This window comes from Schistocerca cancellata, chromosome 5 (assembly GCF_023864275.1).
Source record: "Schistocerca cancellata isolate TAMUIC-IGC-003103 chromosome 5, iqSchCanc2.1, whole genome shotgun sequence".
NCBI lineage: Eukaryota > Metazoa > Arthropoda > Insecta > Orthoptera > Acrididae > Schistocerca > Schistocerca cancellata.
Genome location: NC_064630.1, coordinates 837,120,906 through 837,138,045, shown reverse-complemented (window position 1 = coordinate 837,138,045; position 17,140 = coordinate 837,120,906). Strand labels below are relative to the sequence as shown.

The 17,140-nt window shown below is 46.3% G+C and overlaps 1 protein-coding gene across 6 annotated transcripts in view; it reads right to left on the bottom strand.

Annotated features, from left to right (window-relative positions):
* Window positions 1-17,140, bottom strand: part of LOC126187518 (neurexin-1a) — a 2,258,738-nt gene that overhangs the window by 366,634 nt on the left and 1,874,964 nt on the right. For all 6 annotated transcript variants that reach the window (XM_049928650.1, XM_049928652.1, XM_049928651.1 and 3 more), the window contains exon 14: window positions 9,113-9,221. In XM_049928650.1, coding sequence (XP_049784607.1) covers window positions 9,113-9,221 — 109 coding nt within the window. The remainder of the gene's footprint in view (window positions 1-9,112; window positions 9,222-17,140) is intronic.

Genomic DNA, 17,140 nt, shown 5'->3' with positions numbered 1-17,140 from the left:
TGCTATTTGGGGAGCGAAATAAATGATAATGGTCAAAGTAGAGAGGATATAAAATGTATACTGGCAAGAAGCGTTTCTGAAGAAGAGAAACTTGTTAACATCGAGTATAAATTTAAGTGTCAGGAAGTCTTTTATGAAAGTATTTCTATGAAGTGTAGCCATGTAGGGAAGTGAAACATGGACGATACATAGTTCAGACAAGAAGAGAATAGAAGCTTTCGAAATGTGGTGCTACAGAAGAATATTGAAGACTAGATGGGTAGATCACATAACTAATGAGGAGGTACTGAATAGAGATGGGGAGAAGAGAAATTCGTGGCACAACTTGACTAGAAGAAGGGATCGGTTGGTAGGACATGTTCTGAGGCATCAAGGGGTCACCAATTTAGTACTGGAGGGCGGCGTGGAGGGTACAAATGGTAGAGGGAGACAAAGAGATGAATACACTAAGCAGGTTGCAGGTTGTAGGTTGCAGTAGGTACTGGGAGATGAAGAAACTTACACAGGATAGAGTAGTATGGAGAGCTCCATCAAACCAGTCTCTGGACTGAAGACCACAACAACAACATTACTTGCTTTTCATGAGATTGTGTCTGACAAGGTTTTTCATTACTTGTTGTTGTTTATATGTACTTACTGATCTGTTTTGGAGCGAACTCTGACGTAGCTTCCTCATAGCAGTAACACAATGAAAACAAAATAAATACGCGAAAGTAAACATTTTGTGAAAGAACCTCGAGTTTGACGGTTTGTGGCAGACTAATGATATATATGTTGACTTGTAATGGTGCAAGTAACACCTGTCTGGAAATTGGTACATTTGATTTTTAAGGAATAGTGTAAATTTCCATTGACCTGGTGAAGACTACGTGTGCCTGTGTAACTAGAGTGGCTCAGGCTACTTTGAATGGCAGCGACGTATTTCCCATGTATTAGGTGATTATTCTCCAATCATTAAATGAATGGTGCCATGCAGTGTCGAAGAAATTAAGATCTTAGTGTCTGTATTAGTTCTACATTAATGTCCTGTAATGCTGAAGGATCCTAAAACTTTGGTTTACGTTCTTCAGTAATGTAACATACAGCAGAGTGCGGAATATTATCAGTCACTTCAGTCCCTCACAAGGAACGATATATTGGTCTTTCACAATCAGTAAGAGCGGATGATGTACAGCGCAACTGGAATTACCTGGAAATACAACTAGCAAGCTATTCGTAAACACTGAGAGTGTTTATTCTATCGAAGAAAACATTGTTGTGATAAAGGAGATGTAAAGCAAAGAGGCTGAGGATTGATTTATGACGGTAAATAGAGCTGCAACACTACACTGACCAGAAGGACCATCTCGTAAACATTTTGTGGCGGTAGCTAGCGGGCTGTTGCTAGTCAGAAATTCCGCAGAGCAGTTCTGTCTAGTGTAACGAGGAACGAGAAAGTCTGGATAAAAGATGCGCCCACTGTAAATTTTCTCCCGAGAAAAACTAGCCATCCACTTCAGTTTGCTCCTGATCTAGAAATACGTTAGGCAAATCCTTCCCTGTCAGTGTTGGGACATTTTTATTTATCCTATTGAACTGATGGGTTACCAGATATTTAATCTCACTGTCAAATATTGCGTGGGCCATTATGTCTGGTGTCCAAAAATTAGACAAAATGATATGCAACACGTCAATGTGCTGTTTTAGTGTGTTTAGAGCGTCAGTAGAATTCCATATACTAAAGCGAACTACAGCCCATGTCGAGCGTGCCCGTGGAACGCTGAGTGTACTGTGAGACACATCAAGTGTAATGTATCACAGCAGCTTCGAGGGCCACAATTCACTGTAACGTGGAATTTCGTTGATGATCGCAGTAAATAAAATCATCGCGTTCAGCTACACTACATCACTTTGTCTATGTTTTAGCCACCCTACGTAACAAGTTACGCAAAATTTGACAGTGAGATTAAATATGTCGAAACCGAGCGTGTCAGTAAACCGCACATATTTTAAGTGTGAACGTCACAAAGAAACTGGTACACCTAGTATCGTGTAGGTTCCCGGCGAGCACGCAGAAGCGCCGCTGCACGACGTGGCATGGAGTCGACCGATGAAGTAGTGCTGCAAGGGATTGACACCATGAATCCAGCAGGGTTGCCCATAAATCCACAAGACTGCGAGGGAATGGAGATCTCTTCGGAACAGCAGGTTGCAAGGCATCCCTATTTGCTCCATAATATTCGTGTCTGGGGAGTTTGGTGGCCAGCGTAAGTGTTTAAACTCAGAAGAATGTTCCTAGAATCACTCGTAGGAATTCTGGACGTCGGGGTATCCCGTTGTCCTGCTAGAATTCCTAGATGTATCACAAGTCCCACAGCACTCCAACTGCACATGCACCACACCATTACAGAGCCTTCATCAGCTTCAGTAGTCTCCTGCTGATATGCAAGGTCCATTGATTCGTGGGGTTGTCTCCATACCCAACCGCTCCATACAATTTGAAACGAGACTCCTCCGACCAGGCAACATTTTTCCAGTCATTAACAGTCCAATGTCAGTGTTGACGGGCCCAGGTGAGGCATAAGGCTTTCTGTCGTGCAGTCATCAAGGGTATACGAGTGGGCCTTAGGCTCCGAAAATCCATGATATCCATGAAATCCATGATAAATCGATCATATTTCGTTGAATGGTTCGCACGCTGATACTTGTTGATGGCCGAGCACTGAAATCTGCAGAAATCTGTGGAGGGGCTGCACTTCTGTCACGTTGAACGACTCTCTTCAGTCGTTGTTGGTCCCGTTCTTACAGGATCTTTTTCCGTCCGCAGCGATGTCGGAGATTTGATGTTTTACCGGATTCCTGATATTCACGGTACACTCGTGGAAAGGTCCAAGGGAAATCCCCACTTCGTCGCTATGTCGGAGATGCCGTGTCCCATCGCTCGTGCGCCAACTAAAACACGACATTCAGACCCACTCAGATCCTGATAACCTGCCATTGTAGCAGCAGTAATCGATCGAACACCTGCGCAGACTCTTCTTGTCTTATATAGGCGTTGCCGACCGTAGCGCTGTATTCTGCCTATTTACGTATCTCTGTATTTGAATACGCATGCCTATACCAGTTTCTCTGGCTCTTCAGTGTATGTATGTATATCTGTTCCATATCTCCTCCTAAACCACTCTACTGATTTATACCAATCTTCGTACACATATCACTTACTGTCTGGAGCTAATCGCTGTGGTGGTGAGGGGTAAGTGGCAAAAAAGACGTGTAGCTCACGACACACGAATTTGCAGACATCCTTCATCCAACGTTTGAGAATAATTGTACTTAGTGACTTACAACAAACTTGAGATGTAATTCGAAGCCTTTACTAAAATTTTTTCGCTAACAATCCCCACAAAATGGTGAAAGGAAGAAAAGTTAGTTGCTTATTCCATTACCCTGTTCGTGCAGTAAAACTGCCGCTTCAAGCATGATGTTTACATTATTACTTCTTTACTAGCAACTGTATTGACGACACATTTTGCAGACTCTATTCACATATCCCACTGGATGGAACTGAAATTAATAGCATTGCACGACACGTAATTCAGGAGATATGACGTCATAAACACTGAGATGTGTGGAGATCTGCCGCACTATGCATGACGTTTTAGTTTATTATTTCTTTGCTACTAACTCTGTTCAAGGCAAAATTCGAAGACAGTATCAACAAATGGTGAACGTACCTAGAAAACTGGATCATTCTGAGAGACATATTTCAGGAGATATGACGTCATAAACACTGAGTTATATGAAAAAAAAGCCGCATCATGCATGACGTTTAAATTCATTTCTGATCTGCTACTTACTTTATTCGCAACACATTTCACAGACAGTATTCGCAGATGCTGCTAAATGTACATTCACAATTACGTTATTGGACAACACGTAGTTATGGAGATATGACACCTCAAACACTGAGATGTGTAAAAATTCCTGTATCGTGCATAACGTTTTAATTTCTTACGACTTTATTACTAACTTTATTCGCAACATGATTCGCAGCCAGCATAAAAATGTACCATTGAATGTGAATTCAAAAATATTTCGTTGTACGCCACATTGTTGAGGTGATATGACGTCATAAAGAATAAGCTCCGTGATATCGAAACTAAAGGACTAAATTCTCTACAGATACATGTGAAATACATAAATAAATATGTGTGAAATAGATTAAATATATGTGAAATATATGTGATGTGTGCGTACCCTGGCAAACACACGGCTAAAAAGCTCTTTCTTAACCCCAGGATCGATTTCGACCAAACGTGGTACACACATTAACTAAATTAACTCCGTCCGAACAGGCTTTGGAAGGTGCAATGGTACCGACGGACCGCCGTGTCATCTTCAGCCGATAAGCGTCACTGGAGGTGGATATGGAAGGGATTGTGGTGGTTAGCAAACCGCTCTCCAAGGCACTATTAACTTTTGTGACTCGCGCCGCCACTTTTCACTCAGTAGCTCCTCAATTGGCCTCAAAGGTTTCAATGCATCCCCCTTGCCAATAGTGCCCAGTAGATCCAGACAGTCACCTATCCAAACGTTAGCCCAGACTGACACCATTTACAGATATTACTGACTGGAGAGAAACTCTATGGGGGTAAGAACCAGCAACCTATTTCCACCAAGAGATGACAGAGAGGGGATAGGAGGACATGGGGACAGATATGATGAAGAAGGAGATCGAGGGAGAAATGGACATAGAAAATGAAGAGGAGGAGATGACAGAAAAGGAGGAGGAGGAGATGGACAGAGAGAGGGAGAGGAGGAGATAAAGGAAGGAGACAGAGGGGCTGGAGGAGACAAAGAGGGGGCCAGAAGACAGAAACATGGGGAAGGAACAGGTGGACGAGGGGGCAGAACCAGATGAGCACAAAGAGTGAGGAGGAGCAGATAAACACAGAGAAGGGCAGGAGGACATAGAGGTGCCGGTTGGAGGAGATGGTCAGAGAGAGGGGGAGTAGCAGATGGACAGAGAGAGGGTGGAGTAGCAGATGAGCAGAGAGAGAACGAGTTGCAGAGAGAAGAGAGGGGGGGGGAGCATAAAAAGAACAGACAGGGGGGGGGGAGTATCAGATGGATAGAGAGAATGGGGGAGGAGCAGATGGACAGAAACAGGGTGAGGACATGGACTGTAGAGGTTGGAGGAGGTGGAAAGAAAAAGGGGGGTAGCAAATGGACAAAGAGAGTGGAGAGTAACAGATGGACAACGCAGAGGAGTAGCAAATGGACACAAGAAGAGGGGAAGACAGATGGACTGAGAGAGTGGGGAGTAGCAGATGGACAGAGAGAGTGGGGAGGCTTCAAAATGGCTCAGAGCACTATGGGACTTAACATCTGAGGTCATCAGTCCCCTAGAACTTAGAACTACTTAAACCTAACTAACCAAAGGACATCACATACACCCATGCCCGAGGCAGGATTCGAACCGGCGACCATAGCGGTCACGCAGTTCCAGACCGAAGCACCTAGAACCACTCGGCTACAACGGCCGGCGAATAAGGAGGAGAAGATGCACAGAGAGAGGGGAACAAAGGACAGAGCAGGGAGTAGCAGAAAGACAGAGAGCGTGGGGACTAGCAGATCTACAGAGAGTGGGGAGGAGAAGATGGACAGAGAGAGGGAAGTGGAGCAGATGCACAGAGAGAAGGGCAGGAGGATATAGACAATAGAGGTTGGAGGAAATGTATATAGAGAAGGGGAGTTGCAGATGAGCAGTGAGAGTTGAGTAGAAGATATAGAGATAGACAGTGAGATGGGGAGTATCAGAAGGACAGAGATGGGGTGAGTAGCAGATGGCGAGAGAGTGACGAGTCACAGATGAACAGACAGAGGGAGAGAAGCAAATGGACGGAGAGAGTCAGGGAAGGAGAAGTGGACAGAGAGAGTGGGAACGAGCAGATGCACAGAGAGAGTAGGGAGGAGCAGAGGCCAAACAGTTGGGGAGGAGCATTTGGACAGAGAGGTTGGGGAGGAGCAAATGGACAGAAACAGTGGGGAGGAGCAGATGGAGAGAGAGGGAAGGAAGATAGGCTGAGAATGGGAGACAGTGTGGCATGTAGCAGATGGACAGAGAGTGGGGAGTAGAAGAGTAGAAGATGGAGCAGGAGAAAGATAAATAACAGATGGACTGAAAAAGTGGGGAGGTGGAGATGGACACACAGACTGGGGAGTAAAAGATGGTCAGAGAGTGGCAGTGCAGATGGACAGAGAATTTGCTGAGTAGTAGATGGACAAAGAAAGTGGGCAGGAGAAGAAGGACAGACAAAATGGGGAGGAGCAGAAGGGTAGACAGGGGAGTAGGACAGATGGACAGAGAGAGTGGGGAGAAGGAGAGAGTGGAGAGCAGTGGAGAGCTACGAAGAGAGGGGAATGTAGCAGACGGACAGATAAAGTGTGAAGAAACAAATAGGGAGGGTATGGGGGAGTTGAAAATGGGCATGGAGAGGGCGTGCAGGAGATAGAGAGAGTGGGAGGAGGAGAGGGGCAGACAGAGTGGAAAGAGCAAATGGACAGAGAGAGTGGGGTGGAGCAGATGCACAGAGAGAGTAGGGAGGAGCAGATAGATACACAGGGGCAGGAGAACATAAACATTAGACGTTGGAGGAGACAGAAAGAGAGAGGGGAGTAACACATGGATGGAGAGAGCAGGTTGTAGAAGATGCCCAGACAGAGTGGGAAGGAGAAGAATTGTCAGAGACTGGAGGAGTAACAGATGGACAGAGAGGGGAGTGGAGATATGGCCAGAGAGAGGGGGCAGAAGCCAACAGAAAAAGAGATTTTGGAGGAGCAGATGTAAAAAGAGGGGGTCAGAGGGCCAAAGACAGTAGAGGTGGTAAGAGATGGTACAGGAGAGGGGGAACAGCAAGTGGAGAGAGAGACAGCAGAGTAGCTGATGTACACAGAAACAGAGAGTAGCAAACAGAGAGAGGTGTAAATAGCAGATAGAGAGAGGGGGGAGGAGATAAAGAAAGTGAGGAGGAGATAGGGGGGCTAGAGGAAAAAGACTTAAGAGGGGGGGATGAAAAGATAGAGGAATAGGAACTGATGCAACAGACGGCAGAAAAGATGGGCAGAAAGAGTGTGAGAAGCATATAAACAGAGAGAGCAGAAGTAGCAGATAGAAACAGAGAGAGGGGAGTAGTGGATGACCAGAAAGAGTTTGAAAGAACAAATGGACAGGGAGAAGTGTGAGGAGGAGATGGACAGAGGGGGTGAGAGGAGCAGAGGTAAAGAGAGTGTGCAGAGGTGTAGATCGACAGAGAGAGGGAGAGTACCAGATAGGCAGAGAGAGGGGGAGTATTAGGACAGAGAGAGGGGAAGTAGCAGATGGACCTAAAGAGGGGGAGGGGGAGGTAAATTAAACGACAAGGAGATGGGGGCTGGAGGAGAAACACTCGAAGAGGACTGGAAAGATAGAAAGAGAAAATGGTGCAGATGCAACAGGGGGTAGAACAGATGGGCAGTGTGTGTGGGGAGGAGCAGATGGACAGAGAGAGGGGTAGTTCGTAGAGAGCAGAGATTGGAGGAGGTGAACAGAGAGAGAGGAGTGAAGTAGTTGGACAGAGAGAGGGGAGTTGGCAGCCAGACAGAGGTGTGTAGCAGATAGAAAGAAAGGGCTATCAGGACAGAGAGAGGGGGAGTAGCAGATGGATAGGGAGAGTGGGGAATGGCAGATAGACAGCTTGGAGGAGTAGATGGACAAAGAGAGGGAGGATGAGCAGATGGACAGAGAGAGGGGGATAGTGTGGTTGACTGAGAGTTGGGAGTAACAAATGGATTAAGAGAGTGGGTAGGAGCATACAGACAGAGAGAGGGAATGACAGATGGACAGAGAGAGTGAGGAGGCGGAGAGTGGGGAGTAGTGGAGATCTACAAAGAGAGGGAGAGTAACAGCAGATGGGCAGAGAGAGTTGGGAGAAGCAGGGGCAGGAGGACATAAGACATTAGAGGTTGGAGGAGATAGAAAGTGAGAGGGGGAGTAGCAGATGAATAGAGAGTGGGGAGGAGGGGATGGACAGAGACAGGGGCAGGAAGTTATAGACTGTAGAAGTTGGAGGAGACAGAAGGAGAGGGAGAAATATACAGAGAGAGTAGATAGTAACAGATGGACACAGTAGGGGAGTAGCACACGGAAAGAGAGAGGCGGAAGGACATAGTGATGGACGGACCAGGTGAACAGGGAGAGGGGGAGGAGCAGATCGCAAAAGAGAGACGGAAGGGAAGGTGGACAGAGAGAGTTGGGAGTAACAGATTAACAGTGAGAGGGGGGAGGAGCAGTGGGACACATAGCGTTGGAAGGGGTAGATGGACATGTGGACTGGGGAGGAGCAGATGGACAGAGAAAGTGGCGAGGAGCGGATGGACAGAGAGAAGAGGGAGGTGAAGGTGGACAGGGAGAATGGTGAGGATCAGAATGACAGAGAGTGTGGGGAGTAGCAGATGGACAGACAGAGAGGAGCAGAGGGACAGAAGAAGTGGATGAAATGGCTCTGAGCACTGTGCGACTTAACTTCTGAGGTCATCAGTCATCTAGAACTTAGAACTAATTAAACCTAACTAACCTAAGGACATCACACACATCCATGCCCGAGGCAGGATTCGAACCTGCGACCGTAGCGGTCGCTCGGTTCCAGACTGCAGCGCCCAGAACCGCACGGCCACTTCGGCCGGCAGAAGAAGTGGGAGGGACAGACGGACAGAGGGAGTGTGGTTATCACGCCTGATGAAAAAGCGAAATAAAATCGCCACACCCAGGATTTAGTTACCACTGTAATGTATTTGTGTATGGGTGGGTGGTGGTTTTTGGTGTGGTTATCGTGCCTGCTGAATTCCCTGTAAGTGAACTGAACATTTGTTATGGGCAGTTCGCCTATGGCGAACCGTTCACACATGACGTGGAGCACTCTAATTGAAGGTAACCAGCTCCAACACCTGTAGTTTCAACTGGCAGATAATCTTAATCGGGCTGCAGTCTGATGAGGCGGGAGGATGAAAGCAGGCGGGACCTGTGGCAGAGGAGAAGAGCGCAGGCGCAGGTGCAGGCGCAGGCGCACGCTAGGCTACGTCACCTCGGGCGTACCTCTGATGGGCGCGTCGTCGTCGACCTGCAGCTTGAGGCTGGTGGCGCGCCGCGAGTACCGCACCGTGTGCCACTGGTTGTCGTTGAGGCCCTGGCCGGCCACCACCACCTGCACGCAAACCCGTTCGCTCTCTGCAGCGGCCCAGTTTATACGACACGGATCTTTCCGTGTCCGTCTCACATCTTCGTTAATACATTTCCAGTGCTACACTTGCCACACTATTTAATCAGTTAATCAATAAATTTTCATCTTCTAACATTTTGCACAGTATTGATGCCAATAGTCTGTACAACTTAAACAATACACAACGATACACATAACACAGTAATACAGGGTGAACATTAATAAAACTGACAAACTGCACGGGCGGCTTCCGTACCGGAAAAAGGTTCTATGAACGTGTGTCCGGAAATGCATTTTTGTCACTGTAGATGGCGCTGACGAATGGTAGGACCTCTGACCGCGTGCCGCGTGTTCCTGTGTGACTGAAGCAGCGTCCTGTGAGCAACAGAATGGTCCAGAATACATTTTGGTAACAAGCCGTGATGGTGCTCGTGTACGGCCGAGCAGATTGAAATTGTCGAAAGGCAGTACGACTATACCAAAACAAGTATCCTCACAGACACCAATCACGTCACACAACATTTCGAGCTTTTTTTATTGCGCGTTTGTTTGATCGTGAGTTCTTTCAGACAGACGAACGTGGAGGGAGGCTGTGGTCTGTGCGTACACCAGATTTGGAAAACTGGGTTCCACAGGATACTGAGAGGGACCCTAGTATTAGCTGCACGGAAGTGGCCCGCCATCATGGTGTACGCCAAAAGAACGATTACATTTTATTGCATGACAACTGCTAATAATCCAACCACCTACAATCCCATGGAGACCACTTTGAGCATCTGTTGTGTACTGTGTACTGTGTTTCGATTCCTGTGAAAGGACACGACCGACTTCCTTTCCCATTCTTCCCTAATCCGATGGAGCCGATGACCCCATTGTTCGGTCCCTTCCCCGAGTCAACCAACCAACCATCTGTGTTCCGAGACGAATTGCTGTCGCTGCTCGCACACGGTCCAGTTCCAGACCCATGTTCGCAGGACCTTTTCCCCTCCATTTCCAGTCAGTAATCTGTCCCTCCAGTTTAGCTGTTTTACTAGTATTCACCCTGTGTAGGTAACAGTTAAGTCATACTGATCTGTATACAAACATACAACGAGTATAAATTTAAATCTTCTTCTGTACAAACAAAATATTCATCCATGGCATACTGTGTGCTTCTGGTGGCAGTGGATAGAGCAGCTTAACTCAAAGGTATTTGTAGCCCACTTGGTTTTCTTTAGTGAAGACTAGAGAATTATGATGGGACTGTCATGACTCCCAGTTTCTTGAAAAGCGGCCCACAGGAGGCATTGTTTCTAGAAACACCTGATACACATCTGTTTATCTTTTTGTGCCACATAAAAACTCTTTTTGCCCCAGTCAACTCGCTCCAAAGCAGTAGGCACTATGTTATATCTATATGCAAAAATGCATAACAGGAGCAAAGCATCATGTTTTCACTCAGACTTGTTCTACGTTATTATGTAATGCGTCTTGATAATTTAATTCATATAAAATCCGTGTGCAGGTTCCAAGTTAATTTGTAATCCAAGTGTGCACCCCGAAGTTTAACAGACGTACGGTCAGTATTGGTACAGCATAAACTACTTCTTCTTCTACTGTTCAACCGTGAGATTGGTTTGCAGCAGAGCGCCATTCCTCTCTTCTGTCTGCCTTCCTCTTCATTTCCACGTATGTCTTACATCCAACGTCATTCATGATCTGTTGCATGTATGATATCCTTGGTCGCCCCCGCCGATTCCTTCCCTCAATAGCTCCTTCTGCTATTGTTCCAATTATGTTGTTGTGTCGTAGGATGTGCCCTACAAATTTGTCTCTTCTTGTTTGGATGTGCCTCCACAGAGATCTGGTTTCCTGTACTCTTCTAAGCACCTCTTCATTTGTTACTTTGTCTCTCCAGCTGATCTTCGTCATCCTTCTATAGCACCACATCTTCAGGGCCTCTAGCCGTCTTCTCTCTTCTCTTCCAATTGTCCAAGTTTCACATCCGTATAGGACCACACTCTAAACGAAACCTTTCATTATACGTTTCCTTATTTTCAGACTTTTGTTGCTGGTGAGTAAGTTCCTTCTCCGATTAAATGCAATTTTGGCCTTTTGTATTCTGCTCGCAATTTCTTTCCGGCTTCTACCATCCCTTGTGATTTTGCTTCCCAGGTAAGTAAATTCCCCCATCACTTCCAGCTCCTCTCTTCCAATTATCAATTTCAGAGGTTCATATTCTGCTCCTGTACTGCAAACCATCACTTAAGTCTTATTTATTCTCATTCCATGCTGATTGCATAGAATTTTTTCCATTGTTCTGAGGACTTCCTCTAGATGTTCTTTTGTCTCCGTGACTATAGCAATATCATCTGCATAACGTAGCATATCTATCTTCTGCCCATTAATTTTGATCCCAACCTTAGTAATTTCTCGAACTTTGTCTATAGCTTCCTGGATATAAGCAGTGAATATAAGAGGAGAGAGGGCATATCCTTGTCGTACCCCTTTTCTAATATTTGCTTCTTGTTCCTGGTGACAGTTCCTAATCACTGCCACCTCATTCTTATAGAAACTACCACACGGATGTCTTTGTACTTTATTCCACTTTTCCTCAAGCACTCTGTACATCTCTTGCCAGATAACGTTATCAAATGCCTTTTCCATGTCTACAAAGGCAATACAAGTCGGTTTCTTTGCTTTTCGATAACGAGTCCCAGTGCCAGACTCGCCTCCCTTGTTCCCAGTCCCCTTCTGAAACCAAACTGGTTGTCACTCAGCATATCCTCCACCTTCTCTTCAATTCTCTTCAGAACTATGTTTATGAGAATTTTTGATGCATGTGATATTCGGTACTGTTCGCATTTTGTAGCTGATGCCTTCTTTGGTATACGAACAATGATACATTTCTGGAAGTCTGTTGGTATCTCTCCTGTGTTATAAATGGACATAATAAGTTTAAGCATCATCATTTTCATGCTGTCACCAGCATTCTTTATTAGCTTTGCAGGGATGTCATCAATACCCGTTGCTTTGTTGTCCCGTAGTTCTTTTAGAGCTCTGTCAAACTCTTCTTGCAGAATGTCATCTCCCATGTCATCTTCGTCTACTTGCTCTTCTCTTCCTATTACTTCCTCCGAAAGAGGTGTTCCTTCATACAACTCCTCTATGTATTCTGTCCATCTCTTCACCATGTCTTCATCAAACATCATTTTCCCCTCTTTATTTTCTATTGAGCCAGAGAGTGTTGCTTTACGTTTTTTAAAAAACTGATTTGCTGTTCTGTAGGCTAAATCAGTTCCTCCGTTTTGCATATTTTCTTCCACTTCTCTGCACATGTCTTCAAGATAACTTTCTTTTGCTTTCCTCGCATCTCTATTAACTAAATTCCTTAGTCTTCTGTATTTAGCTTTTCCTTGTTCATCAGTTGCATTTTTGTATAATCTCCTGTTTTCTATAAGCTCAATAATATCTGCTGTAATCAATTTCCTCCTTTTGGGTTCAGTTGTTCCAACTATCTTTTCTGATGGTTTGTATATACCAGATTTAATTTGATCCCAGTCTTCATTTGCTCCACTATGTTGAAAATTCTTAGCTAGGTTGTCTGTTTCAGGAGTATAGCGCTTTGCCAGTCCCTCAGTTTCCAGTTTTTCTAGTTCACATTTCAGTTTTACTCGCTTCTTCTTCAAACGTCTGAAACTCAGTGAAGTTTTCATGACGACCAGGTTATGATCACTGCCTATATCTGCTGATGGATAGCTCCTGCAATCTTTTATCTGGTTCCTGAAACATGCTTTCACTAGAATGTAATCAATCTGCTGTCTTCTCAGCTCTCCAGGGGCCTTCCATGTATATCTTTTTCGTTTGTGATGTTGGAAAAGTGTGTTTTGCAACAACTAATTGGTGCATCGAGCTGAACTCGATTAGTCGGTGTCCACTTTCAATTCTTTTTCCAAGTCCATATTTGCCTACAATTCCTCCCTCCGGTTCTTCACCCACAATCGCGTTCCTGTCCCCCATGTCAATCAAGTTTTCATCTCCCTTAACATTTCTCATCGCATTAATTATTTCTTCGTATATTTCGTCAATGACTACATCTTCTTCTTTGGATGTTGGCATGTATATTATCACAGTGTTCTTTGGTTTAGTTTCAAGTTTGACTAGTATTATTCGAGAGCTATATTGTACATATCCCTTGACACGTGAGCCATAGTTTTTCCTTAGAATTATTCCAACTGCTCCCATTCCTGGTCTACACTCCTGGAAATTGAAATAAGAACACCGTGAATTCATTGTCCCAGGAAGGGGAAACTTTATTGACACATTCCTGGGGTCAGATACATCACATGATCACACTGACAGAACCACAGGCACATACACACAGGCAACAGAGCATGCACAATGTCGGCACTAGTACAGTGTATATCCACCTTTCGCAAAAATGCAGGCTGCTATTCTCCCATGGAGACGATCGTAGAGATGCTGGATGTAGTCCTGTGGAACGGCTTGCCATGCCATTTCCACCTGGCGCCTCAGTTGGACCAGCGTTCGTGCTGGACGTGCAGACCGCGTGAGACGACGCTTCATCCAGTCCCAAACATGCTCAATGGGGGACAGATCCGGAGATCTTGCTGGCCAAGGTAGTTGACTTACACCTTCTAGAGCACGTTGGGTGGCACGGGATACATGCGGACGTGCATTGTCCTGTTGGAACAGCAAGTTCCCTTGCCGGTCTAGGAATGGTAGAACGATGGGTTCGATGACGGTTTGGATGTACCGTGCACTATTCAGTGTCCCCTCGACGATCACCAGTGGTGTACGGCCAGTGTAGGAGATCGCTCCCCACACCATGATGCCGGGTGTTGGCCCTGTGTGCCTCGGTCGTATGCAGTCCTGATAGTGGCGCTCACCTGCACGGCGCCAAACACGCATACGACCATCATTGGCACCAAGGCAGAAGCGACTCTCATCGCTGAAGACGACACGTCTCCATTCGTCCCTCCATTCACGCCTGACGCGACGCCACTGGAGGCGGGCTGCACGATGTTGGGGCGTGAGCGGAAGACGGCCTAACGGTGTGCGGGACCGTAGCCCAGCTTCATGGAGACGGTTGCGAATGGTCCTCGCCGATACCCCAGGAGCAACAGTGTCCCTAATTTGCTGGGAAGTGGCGGTGCGGTCCCCTACGGCACTGCGTAGGATCCTACGGTCTTGGCGTGCATCCGTGCGTCGCTGCGGTCCGGTCCCAGGTCGACGGGCACGTGCACCTTCCGCCGACCACTGGCGACAACATCGATGTACTGTGGAGACCTCACGCCCCACGTGTTGAGCAATTCGGCGGTACGTCCACCCGGCCTCCCGCATGCCCACTATACGCCCTCGCTCAAAGTCCGTCAACTGCACATACGGTTCACGTCCACGCTGTCGCGGCATGCTACCAGTGTTAAAGACTGCGATGGAGCTCCGTATGCCACGGCAAACTGGCTGACACTGACGGCGGCGGTGCACAAATGCTGCGCAGCTAGCGCCATTCGACGGCCAACACCGCGGTTCCTGGTGTGTCCGCTGTGCCGTGCGTGTGATCATTGCTTGTACAGCCCTCTCGCAGTGTCCGGAGCAAGTATGGTGGGTCTGACACACCGGTGTCAATGTGTTCTTTTTTCCATTTCCAGGAGTGTATCTTGGTCAGTTCCGGAGTAAATGACACTGTATTCTCTAGACCAGAAATCAGCTGGTTGGGGCCATCTCATCTCCGATATGCCTAGGATATCGATTTCCAGTCGTTCCAATTCAAGTTTTAAATTTTCTAGCCTGCTACACTGAAGCAGTGTTCTCATATTGCAAGTGGCAACCTTAAAATTGGGATTCTTTTCCTTCACGTTGTCTGTATCTTTTGAAGCCCCCACCCGGAGATCCGATTGGGGGACTATTTTATCTCCGGAAAATTTTACAGAAGATACTGACATTCTTTACTGCTGATGCTTGGGACAACCGTAGTTCTTTAATGTGGTGGTTTCCCGTTGCCCTCCACACCCTATGCCGTTGACCATCAGCTGGTTCTTCCGCCTTTGGAAATGATTTCTCATTTCCAGGGCAAGAGGGTGCCCTGTCCAGCAAACGCTGGAGGGCTTGTTGAGTTCGTGCCACGGAGGATCGTTGCTGTACTGTGTTCCCAATTCGGAGCTACTCGTTATTAAGGAGATGGTCACAAGGTTTTGGCTCAACCATTTTAATCCATAATGAGGAATACATCGAATAGAGATGAGATACAGCAAAATGTTTCGGATAAAGTTGTAGGTGGCAAACAGCGTCACACATCAGTACTAATGGCCGAGACCTTCAACGTGATTTTCCAAGTGATGTGTTTAGTTCTAGTGGGGATTAACTCGGAATAGAGGAGGGATACAGCAAAGTATAATGTTAGACACAAGCTGGAAGGAGCATCTCGTGAAACGAGAGGCGAGGAAACTCACTTACCGACATGTAAACCTATAATCCACGTTCTGACATTTTTGTTCTGTCTTGCAAGTGTCAAAATAACATTTATAACTTGTGATGTATTTATTTTTGCGAATTAATACGTTAATTAAACCTTAAAGGTCAAACCTCTCTTCACTCTTTCCAAAAAATGGTTCAAATGGCTCTAGGCACTATGGGACTTAACATCTGAGGCCATCAGTCCCCTAGACTTAGAACTACTTAAACCTAACTAATTTAGGGACATCACACACATCTATTCCCGAGGCAGGATTCTAACCTGCGACCGTAGCAGCAGCGCGGTTCCGGACTGAAGCGTCTAGAACCGGTCGGCCTCAACGGCTGGCTCATTCTTTCCAAACCAGACGTCACAAATACGGTTTCCATGAAACAAAACTCAACCTTCGGTAATCAACTTTAAGATCGTGATTATTGCTAATGATATGAGGCCCTTATGTCCTTTCCAGTTTGTATCTAACATTGTATTTTGCTGTATCCCTACTGTATTTCGAGTTAATCCCTACTAGAACTAAAAACATATTATCTTATTTGAGGTTCATTGAACCTTTCTATGACCTCGAATAATTTATCATTTTATACGTAAAATTCAAATCTTAACTCAAACATAGTGTTCTAATTCAACCTTTAACTCACCCTCAAAATCACGTTCAAATTCACGGCCATTAGTAGCAATGCGTGACCCTTCTTGCACCAACAACATTTATCTAAAACATATTGCTGTATCTCACCTCTCTCCCCCTCATGGTCTGCATTGTGGCCCAGACGGACGAATCGGGACCGACCGATCACCGTGTCACCCTCTGCCGAGATGTCACTTGGACGCGGTACGGAGCGCCCGCCACTCTCGCGGTCGCTGCCGGCTTCCTCGGCCTTGCACCCGCTATCTCTCAGTCAGGCACCTCCTCAGCTGGCATCGCGAGGCTAAAATGCGACTCGGCCGAGTCCTGCCACCAAGGAAAAATCCCACATAGCACCGGGAACCGAACCGGGATTTTCTGCACAGCAGCCAGGTGCACTGACCACTTAGCTATGGGGGAGGATTCTGTACCGTAAAGTGCGAACGGAAATTCACGCACCACGACGCCGCGCCGCGACCCCTTGCGTATTAACACAACAGAAATGCATGTAATAAAATTTCATCCCGTCCACATTTTCGGCAGAAAGGGTAGTCAAAGAGGGGCAACTTGAGAATACTGTTATCACGAGTATGAGGGGCAACTTAATTGAGTACTCTGCTGTCAAGTCTGCTTTACATTACAGTAGTCGAGTTTGATTCCAGGTTTAGCGATATTTCTTTTAATTTCTTAATTTTTGACTGCGTGGCATGGTATCTGGCTTCTTCCAGAACGAGATTTTCACTCTGCAGCTGATGTGCGCTGATACGATTAAAACTGTGTGCCGGACCGAGACTCGAACTCGGGAGCTTT